Genomic DNA, 18402 nt, shown 5'->3' on the forward strand with positions numbered 1-18402 from the left:
GTTACATTCCAGAAATGCAATTTATTGCATTAAAGATTGGACATTGTGACTGCTACTGAAGGTAGCATTGGCTGCTGTCAAGGATTTCAGAAGTTGGCTGCCTGCTGCTGCCATTTGCTCTTTGAAATCTCACCGACTTCATTCAGTCACCCCAGCAATATTATGATACTCTATGAATATGCAATCATTAACCAACTCAAAATAATTTCATGTGCACCATAAAGAATTACCTGAAATATTGCAGACATCTTCCATGACATTCCAGACACCCTCACATCCATTTGCAGCATTTATACATTGTTCCCTCAAATGCTCACAGTCAGTAGTCTGGGCAGCAGATATACTTGTGAAGTATATGAGCAACACTGTAAAAACAGAATATAATGACTATTTAATACAACAGATATTGTACTGACCTTTTTCATTTATGTTTGGATTATAACAAAATAATTTACTGTAGCTGATCTATCATTTCAAATAAGCTAGCGATTCACTTTTTAATAAAATAAAACATTTTCTCAATTTTACTACTGAAAAGTTAAATTTAACTTTAAAATTTTCAAAGTTGCAGTGTCACATAACTGTATTGACTTTACCCCAGTACTATAACATCAACCATAGCTATATATGACATCAGTCCATAGACATATAAAAATGACTGCTATGCTGAGATCCATAATAAATTATGAAAAGGAAGAGTATAAAATTCAGAGGAAACATAACATTTATTTCAATTGCAGTTTCAACAAGCTAGAGACTAAACAGGAATTCCTATCAGTAGATCATATGAAAGAGATTTGACAGTTACAGAACTGTTAGATAATAAATGGGATTTTATTTCAGAATACAATACTCTTCCTCCTCTTCGATTTTACTTTGCAGATGCATCATTTCTTGAATGCAGCCCCCAAATTTATGTCTTTATCTGCTTCACTGCATGCACTGAGCTTAAAGGCCATATTAATTACATAAAATTGTTCTAAAACTAAAGACTGCTATGGAGGTTTCAAGGTAAAGAGTTTTAAATCAGTATCGCTTCTGGCTTATTGGTAGAAAATTAGATTGCTTTGCTAAGAAAAGAGAAATCAGTTTGGGTTTAGCTCTTTCATCAACATTCCCATGATAACACAACCTCTGAATGGTAACCAAATATCTTAATTTTCTGTAAAATTAAGTTTCAGACACTGATTTCAGGCCTTATCAGACTAGCTGTTAAATACCTGCTGGGAGTGTTTTGTTTGGGTATTGAAGGACACTCAGCATCTCCCAGACCTGTGTTCATTTTTTGTGATCTTCAGGTAAGCCTATGTAGAATTTGAGGAACTTTCAGCACTATTTAAATCCTTAAGCATCATTTGCAAGGAGCATAAAATACTCTCTGAGGACTTGTCCATGCCCTGTCCAGAGAAATTAAATGTAGATACTTGATATGGCTCTTAATAAACTTAAACAGCTGCTACTGTTTAGAGATAATGTCATCCCTTCTGGAAATGGTGCTTTCCTGTGACACAGTAGTGCCGCTGTAGGGAACACTTTCTGGAGACATGTTGACAAAGATGCAATACCATTTAGTAATTTATAACTGACAGGTGCAGTAACATGTAGTGTGCCTCTGAGACGTGTGAGAGGTCACACATGCTTGCCATAAGATGGTGAAGCTGATGCTAATCCTTTCCCAGTTGTGCATATTCCTCCCAGTTAGGAGATCCGTGCAGAGCTGGTTGTGAGGTCAGTCGTCTCCAGCCTGAGCCACTCTTCTAGTCTTCTGTCAGTCAGCTTGGAGACTGATCAATAGAAACAGCCCCCGTCACTAGATACTGAGGGGCGTCCAGGTGGACTGTCTGTAGGAATAACTTTAGCTCCCTATGACAAAATGTCATTCCTGGGACTGTCTCTAAATGTTCTTTCGAATTGTGAAGTTATTTGTTGTTTATTTAGATGACACTTTTTGATGAGAAAACATTTGCCATATACCTTACAGATGAAAAAGACACTATAAGACTATAAAATTTCAAACCCAGGAATTTTTAAAGAAAGAATATCTTTATGGGTGACCACTTACATATTTTGTAGCTACTAACACAGTGGGGAAGATATAGGCCTCTGACTGGGGTCCACAGCAGAAAGATGCTGTGCTATCTCCCTCCTATTAAGATGACTTTCCAGAACCAGTGGCTGAAAATGAATAGTCAAAGTAGGGACTGATTAAACAGTCAACTAGCAGCTCCTACTCCTTTTTAAAGATTATTTCAGTGTGTTTATTTTGAACTCATCTGGAAACTGTGCCCACAAAAAGGAAGAGCTGTCTTTGCAAAATGAAGAGTCAAGTAGCAAAATATATGACTGAACATATTTCAGTCTAAGAAAGGGGCACATCTAATGGCTTATTATAGATAGGTTTTTGGCTTCTTCAGCAATACACAGGGGCCTACTGTGACAAGCCTACACACAGGAGACTGGCCTGTATAATTTTAGAATCCAGAGCATTGTAGCATTGTTTATACAATTGTTTAAGTTGATAGCCATTACTTCAGTCATTTACTCTAGTTATTCATTCTAGTGTTTGAAGTAGTCAGAAACTGGATCCTACTTAAGAAAGTTCAGGGGTTCTAAGAGTTAATTTACAGATAAAAGCTAATTTACAGGGGATCCAGAATGACATGAAAACACATAAATTTAGATTTCTACAGGTGGCTTTATGTTTTTACAGGTGTCTGCTGACATGCTGCATAGATGTCAAATTCCCTATTCTGAAAAATTTAGTGTCTAAAATGAAATGAAAAAGAAAGGGGCATAGTAACATCTCCATTTGCACATGGGAAACTGAGGCACAGAGGAACTGCAATCTCTCTCTCAAGACCATAGAATTATTATCTGGCAGATAGTAATGAATAATAGGAAACTCAGATTTCCCAAGCTGTGGTTTCTTATCTAACTCCAAGAGCAGCAAGATAAGTTCAAGGGAAAAAGTAAAGTATAGCTGTATATTTAGGGGTACAGATATGGTAAAGGACAGTTTGATTCTAATGAAATAAAAACTAGGGCAGAGCTACCCAAAGAATGTTTTTAACTGTGGAAAAGGAATTTAGAGTAGTTAAAGAGAGAAGCCGCACATATACATAAAATAGGGCAAAGGGAAGACTAAAGAAGTAATAAAAAATCTGTCTATATTTGGGGATGTGTTTTTCATTGTAGTCTCTTTTACCAACTCCTTCTGTACTTGCTTTGTTGATTTTCCCTTTTTTCCATTCAAACTCAAGAGGAAATGTCAATAACCCTTCCTGAAGCACTGCCAGCACTTAACGCCCCCCCCCCCCCCCCCCAGGAAACAAGTGGCTGTTTATTTAGACAAGGCAACCCATTTCCACGTCTCCTCGCTGGCCCCACTTTTTATCGGTGCTGGCACTGCTGCCCCTGCTATCCCGCCTTACTCCCCGCCTCAGTCACGCTAACGGGGCCAGTCTGAAGAAGTTTGCGCCACGCAGCAGGCAGGGCCTGGTGTGAACCCCCGGCAGGTACCTGCTCGCCCCTGCCTTGTGGGCCCAGGGACAAGGGCAGGGCCGGGGGATGGAGGCGGAAGGGGGACCGGGTGGGAGGGCATGCGGGCAGGCGCGGGGGAGCAGCGAGGGCACTTACCGAGGCCGAGGAGCGCGGCCATGGCCGGGCGCTGGCGGCTGCAGCTCCGCGCCGAGCCGAGCCGAGCCGAGCCGAGCCGAGCCGAGCCGAGCGGGTCGCGCCGGGCGGCAGGTGCCGGCGCGGCGCCGCCCCTTCAGCACCCGCGGCGCGGACAGCGCCCCGCCCGGCCCGGCCCCCGCCCGGCCCCCTCCCGGCCCGGCCCCCGCCCGGCCCCCGCGGCCGTGCCGGGGAGGGTGTCCCACGCCGCGGGAGGAGACGTGGAGGCGGCGAAGGCCTGAGCTGCCTCGCAGAGAAATTCTGGCGGGCGCGACAGTCGGAGCCTGGCGCTGGCAGGCCGGGAGCGCTCGCCGCGGGGCTGCGGCGCAGGGCGGGTTGCAGCTAGGGTGCTGTGCCGGCAAGGCCATTGCAAAGGGTGGAGGGAGGCAGACCCGTCACACTTCAGATGTAAACATTTTTTCTCTTCCCACCTCTTTTGATCAGAAGCAATACAGCAGATCAATTTTTTTTCTCCCCCAAGAGCTCCCTTTGCTGCCCTTGTACTCTTTGCTTACATTCCTTTTTGCAATAACCCTTAAGCTGGACTGAGTCTAGAGAAGATGTGCTTCTTAGGCTTTCTCATGCAGTCTAGTCTCCCTCTTCCTTCTGTTCCCATTTGATTTCAGGAGAAACTAACAGAGCAAGGTGTTGGCTGCTGCTCAGGAAGATGATATCTCAAGCCCTTGGTCTTGTTTAGCTGTTGCTATATGTCTGATCATCTTCTGCGAACACTTTACAATGCCTTTTAGAAGTGAATTTGATTGTCTTCGTCTCACACGTGGCTTATGGTCTATTGATTAAGAAAGAGAAAGAGGAGCCATAGAGCATGTTGGACAGCAAACCAGAGGAACAAATAAACAATCTATGTTGATTATGGGTCTGACTTCAGGAGTTTCACTAACAATTTGCTATAAAAGAGTCAGCAACTGACTTGGATATTTAATAAAAAGCAAGCAAACCATAAACCATAAAATCAACAATATGTCAGCTTAGGCTGTTTCTCTGTAGATCAATGCAGGAAATGAGAGCAGCAGATGATGCTTCGCTTTTCCAGTTTCAATGCTTTCTTTGCAAGGAATAGGTTAAGAGAGATTGAGATATATACACAGCTGCATATTTCACTTTGGCTACTGAACAATCCTCAGACAGCATAGCTACTTGACAATTCAGAGAATGATCATGTGAGTAGTGTACCTTAGTACACAGATCCAGCTGAAGTATGAGTAGATGGTATGGATCATAACAATGTTAAATTTGCTATAAGAGTTCAGATGAAAGGTCCACCTAGTTATTTATCCTCTTTCAGGAGTGGACAAAGCATATACTTAGGGAAAAGTGTAAGACAAGCATAAAGTGATACTTCCCTGAATCCTCAGAGGACAATCATTTGCTGCTCAGGAACTTCTTGAGCTGGAGGAGTGTCCCATGGCACCCTCTCCCATAAAGAAGCCGTGTATCCCTGTGTACCCATGCAAACTTTTAGCATTCACACCAACAAGTGGTGCCTGTAAAGAAACACTTTGTTTTGAATGTGCGACCTGCTAGCTTCATTGGATGCCCTCTTATTCCTACACTGACAGGAGTAAACAGTAGGTCTGTATTGATTTCTCCATGCACTCCTGAGTCTTGTTTTTGCAAGCTGCTTATCCCTTACAAAATATTTTTAATTGGATTTGGTCCTTGAATACTGAGAGCAAAAAGACATCATAAAACTTTCTGAATATCTAGCAGAGATAGAGATATACTGGGTGAAATTCTGTCCCCATTGGCACAACAGAACTTAAATGAAGTCAAGATTTTGCCTATTTTCTGTTTAGCTGAGGAAAATTTAAGCTTACATTTAATTTTTTCATTTTTAACTTAGATTTTAGCTTAGATGATTTATTATATATTTTATTTAAGCTCTCAATGCCAACATTGCTAAAAGCTTGTCATTCTTTGAAAGCATATTCAATAAAATAAAATACTATTTCATCCAATAAATCCAACAGCCAGAAAAAAGACTTACAGTTGAATGAAAGGAGTAGCCTGAAAGAGGAATATCATTTCAGCTGGGAGATAAAATTTAAGTTGGATGGCTAAAGGTGCTTTGGCCTAATTCCACTGTAATATGCAGCAATAGATTGTGATACACTGAGGGCTGAGTTATGCTTATGTTTAGAGTACTTTCTTGCCTATAAAACACTCTCCAGGTTAATAACATGCATCAACTTTGCTAATATCAGAGGATAGCATACTGCCCTCTACGCAAAAGGAAAGAAAAAACTGCCCTTTTGGAGGTGGAGAAGGAAGAAGTGGTCTTGCAGTCTTTGTGACTGCAGAGCATGAGCTTAGCGCTCCAATGATGACAGGGAAGGAGAAGGTAGGGATATCTCTGATCTTCCAGGATCCAAGTGTGAAATATGTTGAGAGACAAAGTAACAAAATGATGGTGGTACAAAAATTTATGCACATGGGAATGACTGTATTGTGATTTAGACTCTGTCTAAAGACTCTGTGACCAAACAGTGCTAGAGCAGAGGCAGTTGCATTAGAAAGCTGTTTCTAGGCTCTTAAATTTTTAACAGAAATATTAGAACACCAAAGCAGTTAGGGATAACAAACCCTGATTAAAGCTCAGCTCTCAGACAATTTTCAATATTTACAACCTGGGTAAGAAATATGCATTCCTCAGCTGCTTCTTTTTGATGGTTAAGAAGGTAGGAGTAAGGAGGTTTTTACAGTCCTATTCATATTGATGGCAGGACTAGCTATACATCAAAATAGCCACACTGGCAAAGCTTTGTAATGTAGATATGACTTAGTCAGCCATCCTCCCTTCCAGCTCCATCAAAACTTAATTTTACATTTTTTTCCATCTGTCAGAAACTTCTTTAAGATTCTTAGCTTTCTCTCACCAGCAAAAAGGTACGGCATTCAAAATCTTAGCTTTATCTTAGAGTCATTTTGATCTGCATTGTTATCACTGTTCTGTTCTACAGCATTTTCCATTTTCAACAGTGGGTTTATCTTTACAGAAAATTTCCTGTGATCACTTTCATTCAAAAATAAATGCATCTGAATAACATTTTAAATGTATCCAAATATTTGGATCTTTCTGGAGTAAAAGGCAGCAGAAGCAGCAAAAAAATCTCCATTGCTTTGCACAGGTAAATGACAGATTTTTACATGCCCATGAAGTTTTTCCAATGAAATGGTGCTTGAAAATGTGGTTAAAGAAGAAAACATTTCAGTATTTTTTTAATTTGTTAAAAATAAAGAATTAAAACAAAATGAACATAAAAATATTTCTTCAAAAGTTAGAAAGAAAAAAATTAATTCTTTCAAAAAAGCAATTTTTTTAATGAGAAATCTTTTCATTAAAACAGACAAAGCATTAGCTTGATAACCATATCTGATGACTGGGCAATAATTAATAGTTCAAAACTGCTGCTTTATATTCATAGAATCACAGAATGGTTGACATTGGAAGGGGGCTTTGGAGATCAGCTAATCTGACATCCCTGGATCACAGCAGGGTCACCGCAGGTTGCTCAGAGCCATGTCCAGTCAGGTTTTGAATATCTCCAAGGATGGAAATGCCACAGCCTCTCTGGGTCACCTACTCCACGCCTCACAGGATCACCCTCACAGGAAAAAAAAGCATATTATGTTTAAATGGGTACTGGTAGAGAACTGCTACTACAGGAAGCTCAGCTTGGTACAGTCTCATTTATACTGACTTTTGGAATCATTTATACTGTTTTTTGGGAATGTTCCCTTGAGTGAAATATCACCCAGATCATGTCCTGGCTTTATCTTGGAAAGAACTAATTGAAGAGATCCAAAACTCAGCCAACAAGAGAGAAAACTATCAAGAATTGTGGACAATCGGGTGTTCAGTAGTCAAACTCCATTCTTAACCCTCTTTTATGTTTCAGTGTAACATTTATCAAGAGTCTATATTTTTCAAAGGAAACAAGTTAGGCTGATAGGTCTATAATTTCAGAGTTCCTCTTTTTTCCATTTATTAAAGACAGATACTTCATGATTTTCCAGTTTTAGTCTTTTAGAGTCTCACCGATCCTCCGTGAGTTTTCAAAAATAATTGCTAATTGATTTGAAATTCCTTTAGCTTGTTCTTTAATTACCTCTGGGTCAATACCATTGGGCTAGCCTGACTGATAACATTTACTTTATCAAAGGACTCTCCAACCATTTATTTTCTTACTGAAGCTTGAGTTGTTACCCCTTTGTTATTAATGCCAATTGTATTAGTCATCTAACTGAAGTTGATTTTTTCAGCTAAGAGTGAAGCAAAAAAAGACATTTAACCCATCAACCTCCTCAGCCTCATCTGTTGCTAGTTTTCCTTCCACTTTGCGAAGCCTTTCCTTTCCTTGGATCTTGTTACATTTTCTAATCAAATACGCCTTTTAAATCTGCAGGCAACTCCCAGGCTGAGAAAAGCTGTAGCCACACTCATGGTTTGATTGAGAGTTTAGAAGGTGGAAACAAACTGAAGGAATGGGCTGAAAAGACCTGAGCTACCCACAGTGCTAGGCCAAGGGCCATCCAGAAGGCCAAGCCACAGACAGGGCTGGAGACAGGGACACCGACAGCATAACTCCAGCAGGGACTGGGTGCCCAGGGCTGAGCTAAATGGAGCCCTTGAGCTCATGGGCACAGCTGTGGGTGGTGGCCCCAGGTGAGGCTCATCAGGGCAAATTAAGGCCTACTGATGCTCTTAGGGCAACAATTTACTATTTCTTGTAAATTATTGTAAATTCTTCTGTTTCAGACTACAGGCTGAACAAAGCTTTCTTATAAGGAAACAGTAATATTCCCATTCATGGCCCAAAAAATGGTTTGTGTCGTTCCCAGGATTTTCCCTTTTTCTCTAGAATGCATTAACAGGCAATGGGATGGCTATAATAGATTGTACAGAGTTCTCTTCAAACCCCACCACTGCAAGTCTTGTATAATTGATTCTGCATTATCCTTCCTTACTTGTGTTTGTAGTTTCCAATTAATGAATCCTTAGTTTGCAAGTGACACTCTTAGTATTAGTTGATAGGTTCATGATCTTGGAATTTGAACTATGAAATTCATTTCATTCTCTAGGTCAGCTGGTGATTCCTGTGTGATATAGTGATCCTTGTCTGCACCTGTTATGACTCACAGTTTTATGTTATCATCGAATTTCATTGCCATACTCTTATTTTTTGTGCTGACCATTAATGAAAATATGAAATAAAACTGGTCCTTGAGGCACTTTCAATCAGTTTCTATTCAGCCTGATATCTCATCCCTACAAGCTGCATTGTTGTTAGATAGATTCCAATTTATCTTACAGTTCGCCTACTGTTCCCATTTTTAGTACTAGTTTATCATGTGGGACTATATTAGATGCTTTACTGATGGCTAAACAGATGAGATTCATCATATTTAATTAACCTAGAAACTGATTTAACATGTCAAAGAAAGAAATCAGATTTACTTGGGCATAGTTTACCTTTGAAAAACTAATGCTGTATTTTAAACCAGGTTTTATAATTATTATGTCTTTATGATGTTCTTTAAAAATACTACATTTGCTTTTTTCTAGTCAGGTGGGTAACCCTTACTTTGATAATATGTTTTTAATTGTCATATTGCATTCTCTTGTAAGGAAAAAAACTCAGAGTGTTTCCTTTTCATTTACACTTTTTACAAGTCCTTAGATTTTCAAACCTTCGAAAAACTTTGATTGTACTATTTGTGTCTGAAAGATATACTATTTAAGAAACAAAATTTTGGCTATAATAAAATCAAATTCATGTGTCAATGAAAAAATTTAATCTCTTATAGTCGCCACATAAAAAAGTATTATTAGGTTGAATTTATGACTAAAAGAAATTCCCAGTAATTTTGGAATATTTTCTTCTTGGGTATCTAAGTGAAAATAAGGAACCCCAAAAAGAGAAAATTAAGCCCAGAACTTCCTTTTCTACTCTGTCACAGAACATCTGCAGGAGTCAAAAGCTGCCAGTGACGTTTGGTTATCCTCTTACCTCATATTAACTAACACAATTTATCCCACTTGCATTAAGGGACCAGCAAAGAGAAGATAACTTGAACTGGTAGGTTGTATTCAGCCCTCCTCTAGAAAGATGATACTTAAAGTTTTGCCATGATCATTGCTATTTTGACTCTGTTAGCCACCCAAGTTAGAAGTACTTTACCCTTTCCCCTCCCCTTATATTCATCTCACAGGGATTGGGGCAACATGCCTCACAAGGCATCAGAATCTTTCTGGCTTCTCCAGAGTCATTGGTGAACCTTGTATGTTTGATAAATGTGCATACTCCCTTTTCATACTGACAAAGTTTTCTTACATAATCATTTATTTTTTACATTCTTGCTCTCTCTTCAAGCAAAAGATAGAAATACAGTTTTTGAAATGAAAGTATAGCTTTGAATCATTCCTTTGACATACCTTTCAACAGTGCTAGGGGGAGCATTTCATGCCATAATTAAAAGATCAGTGAATATTATTTTGCAGCTCTGTCACTATGCTAATCTTTAGCTTTTCAAATTTTTATTTGCTTATATCAAAACAGAAAAAAATTAGAAGACTTTCCAAATTCCAATCTCCTCTTTTTATTATGTTTTAATTCAGCAACTGCTTGTCTGATCATTTCAAATTATATAGAAAAATAATATCTTGTTCCACACAGTTTAAAACTATCATTCCCACAATTATTTGGATTTTCTTTTCTTAGAAGAGACAAAGTAAAATAATTTCCTCGAATAACAGTGATGTAATAGCTAAACTTGAAAATTAAGCTTACACATAGGAATATAGGAATAATTCCTATGATTTTATTTGATGTTTAAATATTATTTCCATTTAGGTATTTCTCCTGATTTATTTACTAGAAAAAGAAAACTTTAATATATAAACAATGTGAGAATTTTTATCTCATTTTACACCAGTGTAAATTATAACAATGTCTAGTAAAACAAGTATTGGAGAAGGCTAAAGCATAAAGTGATTAAGCAGTTTATAAAACTATAGCTCTCATAGTAGACAGAACATTGCATGACATGGCTTAGGTCAAAGTAAATCCTAGAAAAAATATTTACATAGGTTAGTCAATAACATCTTGTCTATGAAAAATTGTTTTTTCAACAAAACGTGATCATATGAAAAAGTCCTAGGTCAAGTGCTCAATTTTCTACTGAAAAACAAGTCCTCCCTCCCATTTTACCCTTTCCCTTGAAAAAAATTTCTTCTTAGAAGTGAAATCTTATCTGAAATGCAAGAATTAAGAATAGTGCCACATCAGGATTGTAGTTTAGGTCCTTTTAAATTAGCCTCTTTCTAACCAGCAGGCAATGTTCCCCTAGCATTTTAAGTCTCCAGTGAAGCACCGTCTTCTCTCATTAAGAAGGAAAATTACAATACATGGTAGGAAGCCCCAGGCCAGGGAGCTTATCCCATGAATGGAAAATGGATATGTGAATACTTGATCTAGCCGTCCAATGAGATATCTCCTTCACATTTCCAGAGAGAAATATTTTATTTTAATTTTTGTTGAAAATTCAACATTATCTTGGCAAACAAATCTGTTATTTTTTTGGATCACTAGTATTAAATGACAGTTGAGATAGAAAATGCAAGATAATCAATGTTTTCTATTTTAAAGGTCCTCAGAGATCTTCTAGAGCAACACTTGCAGACATTAGGGACTAAAATGAGCCACCAAAGTAAATGTCCTGTTTTTCAGGGGTGCTGACACTTGTTATTCCTATTGGCCTGAGTAGGAATTCTGAGCTTATAGCACCTTTGAGTATCACATAAGTTTTACTTAAGTAGTTAGTTTTTAGGCACTCAAGTCTGAAGGAAAAAAAAAAGGCAATTTAGTGTAATAGTATGAAAACGTGTGTGACTTGCAGCACTTTGGGTTCATGTCTAAGAGTTATGTCTGGGCTTAGTAAAGTAACCTGGAATATCACGAAATCAGTCTGAAGTGGAACTTCCATAACAAACACAGAATTTACTGCAAGTGAAGTAGCAGGAAAAGAAGTGCAAAATAATTCCAGAATATCACTAGTGCATAAGTAAGCATTCCTTGCAAATAAGTCACTCATTAATAGAAACAGGATATAAATAAATGATGTTTGAGACTGCTTTCAAATGCTTATAGTTCTTTATATGATACAATTTAGAATGTTTCACAGCATCTAAAATGTATAAAAATAAATATCTACAATATTTACAAAGTATGGTACAATCCAATCTTTAAAAAGACTTGTAAAGATGTGTTCTTTAGCTCATACTGAGGTAAGCATGTTTCCATAAGACTGAGAAGAAATAGAAGAGGCAGTCATTTTGAAGGAATCCCTTTGTCCTGTTGTTCTAGTCTGCAACACAGCTAAAAATGTGCCATTTTCAGGTGGTCTTAAGAGTATTGAGCCAAAGTCAGCCTTGCTGTGATTCCATTGAGGTAAGTTTAGTTATGCTAGGGAGGAATTTGTCCCACTTTGCGTTCTCTGCTGCGCTGGTGTCTTCTGCGGAAACTGTCACTGCTTCGTCTAAATTTGAAGTCATACTCATTCCTGGTATGTGGAGATGCAGTTCCACTGATTTCAATGGGCTCAGTGTAGCTGTGATATCTGTAACATAAAATATAGATTTTAAGGTGATTTTACTGCTTGTAACAGGTAGCTGACCGGCTCACTCTGTGACTGGCACTGTCTCTTAACAATATAAAGATGATCTACTAAAAAAAAGATCTACCAGAAAATGATCTACATGAAAATGTTCCAAACTGCACTTGCAAATTTTAAGCAAAGACTCCCTGACTGAAGTCTAAGGGGATTTCTAATGGATAGATCTTAATTTTCTTACTGTCAAACATTTTAAGCATGTTCTATTACTTATTTAATTACCCTTTCTTAAATAGCTTATGGTTCCTGATCCAGGTGCTACTGTGAAATACAGATTTTTGTGTACAAGTCAATACAGGGCAGGCCCAAACGGAGAATGATGACAGATAATGGATATAGAGCAAAACATCATCTACAGCCACACAGCATCAAAAGACATAGAGACAAATATACTACCAATGGGGAACAGGTGCAGTACCATTTGCTGGAAGTGTGTTTATGTTGGTCAATACAACATGTTCTGAAAGTTTTGAAACGTTATCAAAATTGCTGATCTGGGTGGTCAAGGATTTTCGACTCTCTGTACTGGCACGACCTCTGGTAAGCCGCTCATCACGGTGATGGCGAATGCCAAAGAAGCAACAAGAAAATGCTGCTTTAAATTCTTCTCTAAATTTCCCTGTCAATCACAAAAAAGACTCATGGAAACATTATGTCATAAACTATGTTTCAACAAAGCTTGTAGATTAGAAAAAAGCAGTTATCTAATGCAAAATTAACCCAGAATATGCAAATGTCCTTCTAACACCACTGAAGTAGGAAGTCCCAATTTCAACAGCTTAGGAAAAGACAGGAAAGATACAACTTTCATAAGAATGTATGTAAGACATGGTATGAATCCCATACTATTCTTGGCTAGACAGAACAGACTAACTACAATGACTTCTGCAATTATGCTGTAGACAGTCTGTTGATTAATAACATATCTAATGAAAGCAAATGATTAAGCACTGGTAGGCTTAAATGACTGAATTGTTATTTGACATGTGAAATGAGAGGGCATGGCTAATTTGTTTTTCACCTTGAGTACATTTAAAAAGAAAATTCAAAGTGTATGATAGCCCATTAACCTGCTTTTAGAGCTCAGAGTAAATTGTTCAAGTCATCCTCACACTACGCACAATAAAAAACTGCGGTGGACCAGTTTAGGTCCTGATTCTGCTTTCCAAATAAAATCAAATAAGACAAACCCAAACTAAGACAAATCCATACTAGTAAACTAAATAGCATCCTGGTGCATTCTTTGGCCTGAAACCTAATTAGCACCGTCTGGCCACGCCCATACTATCAAACCCTCACAGCCTGCAAAATCTGATGGCTGTAAATAAAATGCCAACTGGTGACAGCCACTGGCCTGTGCTAACTCCCAGATTGTATCCAGGGAGTGTGTGGGGGAATAGCAAATGTTTCAGGCCAAAGTCATGCCAGGGACTTTTCTAACAAATTAGTGGTATGGACAGTCAGATTCAAGAACTTGGACCCATGCCCTGGCACTGTTTAATTTACTTATAGATACACTGCCTGCAAGTAACGGGATACATAAGCAACTTCTTCCAAAAAGAGGATCTAGCTCCCACTGGAGGAGCTATGCTGGTGTTACACAGCTATTAATTATTGCTGTGGCTCATTACATTTAAGCTAAACATTAAACCTGAATTTTAGGTAACTGCAACTTACCACTGAGGAAGTTATAAATAATAGGATTGGCTGCACTGTTTGCATATACAAGCCAGTGTGAGAATGTGAACCAGGCATATACAGTTTCTCTGTCATCAGCATGATTAAACATCCCAAAAACCCTAAGGGAAAAGAAAAGCAAACCTGAAAGATGGCAAAATTAGAAATCATTTAAGAAGAAGTCACACACAACTTCTACTCTACATTTATCTCAGATGACTTATTTGCAATATCACAGAAAAGCTGATTCAACACTGCTAGCTTTCTTGAAAGAATAAAGACCTCTCCCCATCTATCAGCCTCTTTTCTTAATGGTTTTGTACAACGTAGAGTCCATAAGCAATTTGCTTTGTAGGGGTGCAGATGCATGATTTTTCTGCTAAATAGCTTAAGTAAATGATTGTTAGATTAGCCAAGTTGCTTTTGTCTTATTCATGTCATTGTGCTTTTCAGCTCTGGGCTGTCTCCTGTACACGGTCATTCTGTAGAATTAGAATGGCACTAAATTGGCTCCAAAATGAGCTATAGAGGCCATAGTAGCAGCTTCTGTCCTCCAGAGAAATCTGCTTTGCCCACATTCCTTACATCTGACTTTTGCTATTTAAATGAAAATTTAACTAGGGGCCTAGATGCCTGCTGTAGCCTATGCAGCCTTTGTAATTTCTCTGCAGAGTGTGGTTCTGCTCATAGGCGACCTGAATTGCCTTCTAGAAATACATGTCCCTCTCTGCTTCACCTACCAAGGGAACTGAAGATGAATAAGCACTTAAATTATGCCTCAGGAAAGTGTCAGAATTGAGCGGGATATATTTAAGCTTCCATGTCCAACTTGAAATTATTCCTTAAAAAATAAAATGTTCCTCAACCACAAGCCTCCAACAAAAGAGGGTTTCTACTTTAAGATTTTTTTTTTCCTGGAAATTAGCAAATGGCTTCAAGATAGAAACTTCTGCTATATGTCATTATTTATCAATATTCCAAAGGACTCTAAAGATATAACTATATCAAGGTCTCAGACTGCTAAGCACTGCACAAAAAACTGTGTAAACAATTTTCTGTCCCAAGTGAACAAGACAGAAAAAGGTGAAAATGTAAAAAACAGCTTCATATACATATTAAAGGATTAGCTTAAGGTCTCACTATTGCACATGATGGAGCTTAGGTTAGAAAGCAGTATTTCTCAGTCCTCGGGGCTGTATCAGAACACTGCAGTCTCCCACTAACCTTTAGGTGGTGCTGGTCTGTGCGTGCATTTACAGCAAACAAGCTGTAAACCCATGTAAATGACAAAGGAAACAATGTGGAGGTAGGTTACACCATTTTCATGAATCAGAGCTTGCTAATAGGAGTTCTGCAATCTGGCCTTCAATTTCTGTACTATAGATAGGTTAGCTATATATTTTTTGCAACCTTATGTGTATTTTCAGTTTCTTTATCATGAAATATATAGGCTTCTCTCTCAAAAGTACCTGTTGGAATAAAAGGTATCACACCACAGAGAATTGTTTTTAGCAGAAAGCTTATCAAGTGTTTACATTTTTTACCTTTTTAAGACATTGAGGATACTAATTGGTAAATAGCAAAGCGCAAAAACCAGGAGGACAACCATTAGCATACGTGCTGTTTTCCTTCTTGCACGAATCTGTTTTATTTCAGCCGCCACTGCACTAATCTTTGACTTTGCTGATTGTCCCATCCCTCGGGGCAGTGCTGAGGACTGCAGAGGTTTCCATTTTTTCTGAACAACAGAAGAAGTTCCTGGGATCTAAAAATGAACACAGTAAGTGGCATCCTCTTTATTGGCACTTTGAGAAACAAACACTGTGGGTAGCTATAACAAAAAAATAGACATGTTGACATATACAAGGTAAACTTACAGGGAGAAGTATGCTTTTTTATTAAATTAATTGATGCAGCTGAAAGAAACAAACCAGCTGTCAGACACACTTGAAACAGTGGACAAAAATTGGTGTTTTATACAAATATATCAACTGATGTAGTAAAAGATGTCTTCACTTCCCACACACCTTGCTTTGCTTGTATCCTCAGACTGTCACACTTACTAACCCTACTACTATAAATTTATACTGCTGTAAAGTTCTACATTAAATATTTACTTGTATAACAGAATAGTCTATCCTATTAATATGCTGCTATTTTAAGATGCTAAGTAGCTTTTCAGTCACGAGAAAACAAAGATTTAAAGCCTACATGGTTCTGAATATTGTAAAATTTTCAAGCATGCAACCTAAATGACAATGAAGCAGCTAAAGATGTCATAGCTAAAATATAGATATCCCTGTAAAGGTCTTCAAACTGAACGTATATGCAATGATGAAGAGAGTGGGAATCATGGAAGAGTGCCAAGGCATATGGAGAGTTAGGTTAGCCAAAGACACTTTGCTATGGGTAGATGCTGCACCAAGGCTATTAAAAAAAACTCAGTCTTTACTTTTTCTGCCCTCCTATAAGCCTATAAGAATTTTGCTTCAGTTCTTCAAAATTATTTCTTTTCTGAAGCCAGATGTGAAAGACTATAGATGGCAATAACTTTTTTAGAGATCCTATTACAATGATATTCATAATATGATTTCAATATTATACTTTCTGAAAACTTTTGGGCAGAAACATAGTTGTATTCATGAGTAGTGCAATTGTTTACAGTATAATTAGTCCCATGAGTATAAAATGATTCACATTTAAAAGTACCTGCAGAATGCAGATCTTCTGTTGTATCATTTAAAAAAAATTAGGGCTTATCCACACAAACTAACCAGAAGAAAATAAAATTTTGGATACTTATTTCTGAAACAAAGAGCGTTAAAAGGGAAAGACCTGTTCTAAAATAAAAGTAGTCATATGTAGAATTGTTCTAGAATTGCTATTATGTTTTAATTTGGACCCTGCATTTTTTCATGCATAGCTTCCTTGCACAGACAAGTTCTTAATTTAGTATTTATGAGCACCCTCAAACCTGATTTACAACTGTTGGAACCTTTTGTTGAAGTTCTATTAAAATTAGCAGGAAATCAATGAAATAGAACAGGGGGATACAAAATAAAACTTATTTTTTACCAGCGTGTCTGTGGACACAAAGCAAAAAAATTGCACCTTAATATTTCTACTGAGTATTCCCACTCATTCAGCTGAAATTAGCAATGTCCGTTTCATATCTAAACCTGGCTGTCCTATTCCAGGATACTTATCCTACTTAATTAGGGGGTATATTACTGTAGTGTGCCTTTGCCATGCACTACTGAGATAATACACTTTATAAAATTCTGATTCTGGGTTCTCAGGGGTATTTTGACATTCTGTTCTTCTGATTCCAAAATGCTTCTTCTTCCTTTTTAGTCACACTGAATTACCATATTTGTAGCAAGAACTGATCAGAAAAGAAGATGGAAGTGGAGAAGCTTGACCAAATAGCCCTCTTCATTATGCCAGAGATTCACTTTTTGTGAATTTTGTGATCAACTTTTTTAGTAGCTAGATGCAGCTCAGATGAAAAGAAACAGAATCTTGGCTCAAGACTGTGAACGACTGTTTCTACAGAAGTGTTAGACACGACGGCATACATTGCTTGTATGTGTCCATGCAGGTAGAAAGGTCTTACCTGCTATTCAAGTAGTTTCTAATAGCAAGAGGTGATTAAAAGTAGAGGTTGTGATACAATATATGAACTCACTGTACTACATATCAAATAGTTGGATCTTGCAGGAGTTTGGATGGGGACCGTTTCTACAGAACCCTCTTCTCCTCTGTCTTTACTTGGCAAATAACTGGGCTTTGCTAGTGGTAGTCCAGTAAGCAATAACACAGCAAGAATTTCAGGCAGAAAAAAAAAAGAAGAAAAAATCCACAGAAGGGTGGCTGAACCAGCGCCATCTAAGGAGCATAATACTTCATAAGCATGTGTATTTACGTATGTATGTGTACAGATATATTTACAAGCATGTGTATGTGTAAATACACACATGCATTCTAGCAAGTATACACTTGCCAGCATAATGTATACATTTGCTTTTATTACTGAATCAGTTTTAGAGATAATTGTGTAGAATTTGTATAATGCCAATAACTCACAAAAAACTCACTAGCTGTGTCCTAACAGGTACTAAAAGCTGCAATGTTACCATCTTATGCACCTTTCCTCTGACTCCTCAAATCATTCATTATCAAGGAATTTATCAAAGAACAAAGGAAACCTCTCCAAATATAATAACAGCTTCCAAAGATTTCAAGGATATATTTCAGCTGCCAAAATAAAAAGGAGCAGGGTTCCTGCTTATTAATATAAAAAAGGCTTTAGTGTAAATGCATATGGGCATCAATATATCCAAGTATATAGTATGCAAC

At 37.9% G+C, this 18402-nt stretch overlaps 2 protein-coding genes across 4 annotated transcripts in view; both read right to left on the bottom strand.

Annotated features, from left to right (window-relative positions):
• GFRAL (GDNF family receptor alpha like) overlaps positions 1-3693 on the bottom strand; it is a 32246-nt gene extending 28553 nt beyond the window's left edge. For all 3 annotated transcript variants that reach the window (XM_067294167.1, XM_067294169.1, XM_067294168.1), the window contains exons 1-2: positions 3637-3693; positions 231-365 (exon numbers count right to left, since the gene is read on the bottom strand). In XM_067294167.1, the coding sequence (XP_067150268.1) occupies positions 231-365; positions 3637-3658 (157 nt within the window). In that variant the 5' untranslated portion in view covers positions 3659-3693. The remainder of the gene's footprint in view (positions 1-230; positions 366-3636) is intronic.
• An 8140-nt stretch (positions 3694-11833) lies between these two features.
• Positions 11834-18402, bottom strand: part of HCRTR2 (hypocretin receptor 2) — a 33643-nt gene continuing 27074 nt past the window's right edge. Inside the window, exons 5-8 of the mRNA XM_067294171.1 lie at positions 15588-15808; positions 14044-14165; positions 12785-12985; positions 11834-12312 (exon numbers count right to left, since the gene is read on the bottom strand). Coding sequence (XP_067150272.1) covers positions 12119-12312; positions 12785-12985; positions 14044-14165; positions 15588-15808 — 738 coding nt within the window. The 3' untranslated portion in view covers positions 11834-12118. The remainder of the gene's footprint in view (positions 12313-12784; positions 12986-14043; positions 14166-15587; positions 15809-18402) is intronic.

Source organism: Apteryx mantelli, chromosome 3, assembly GCF_036417845.1.
Source record: "Apteryx mantelli isolate bAptMan1 chromosome 3, bAptMan1.hap1, whole genome shotgun sequence".
NCBI classification, from domain to species: Eukaryota; Metazoa; Chordata; class Aves; order Apterygiformes; family Apterygidae; genus Apteryx; species Apteryx mantelli.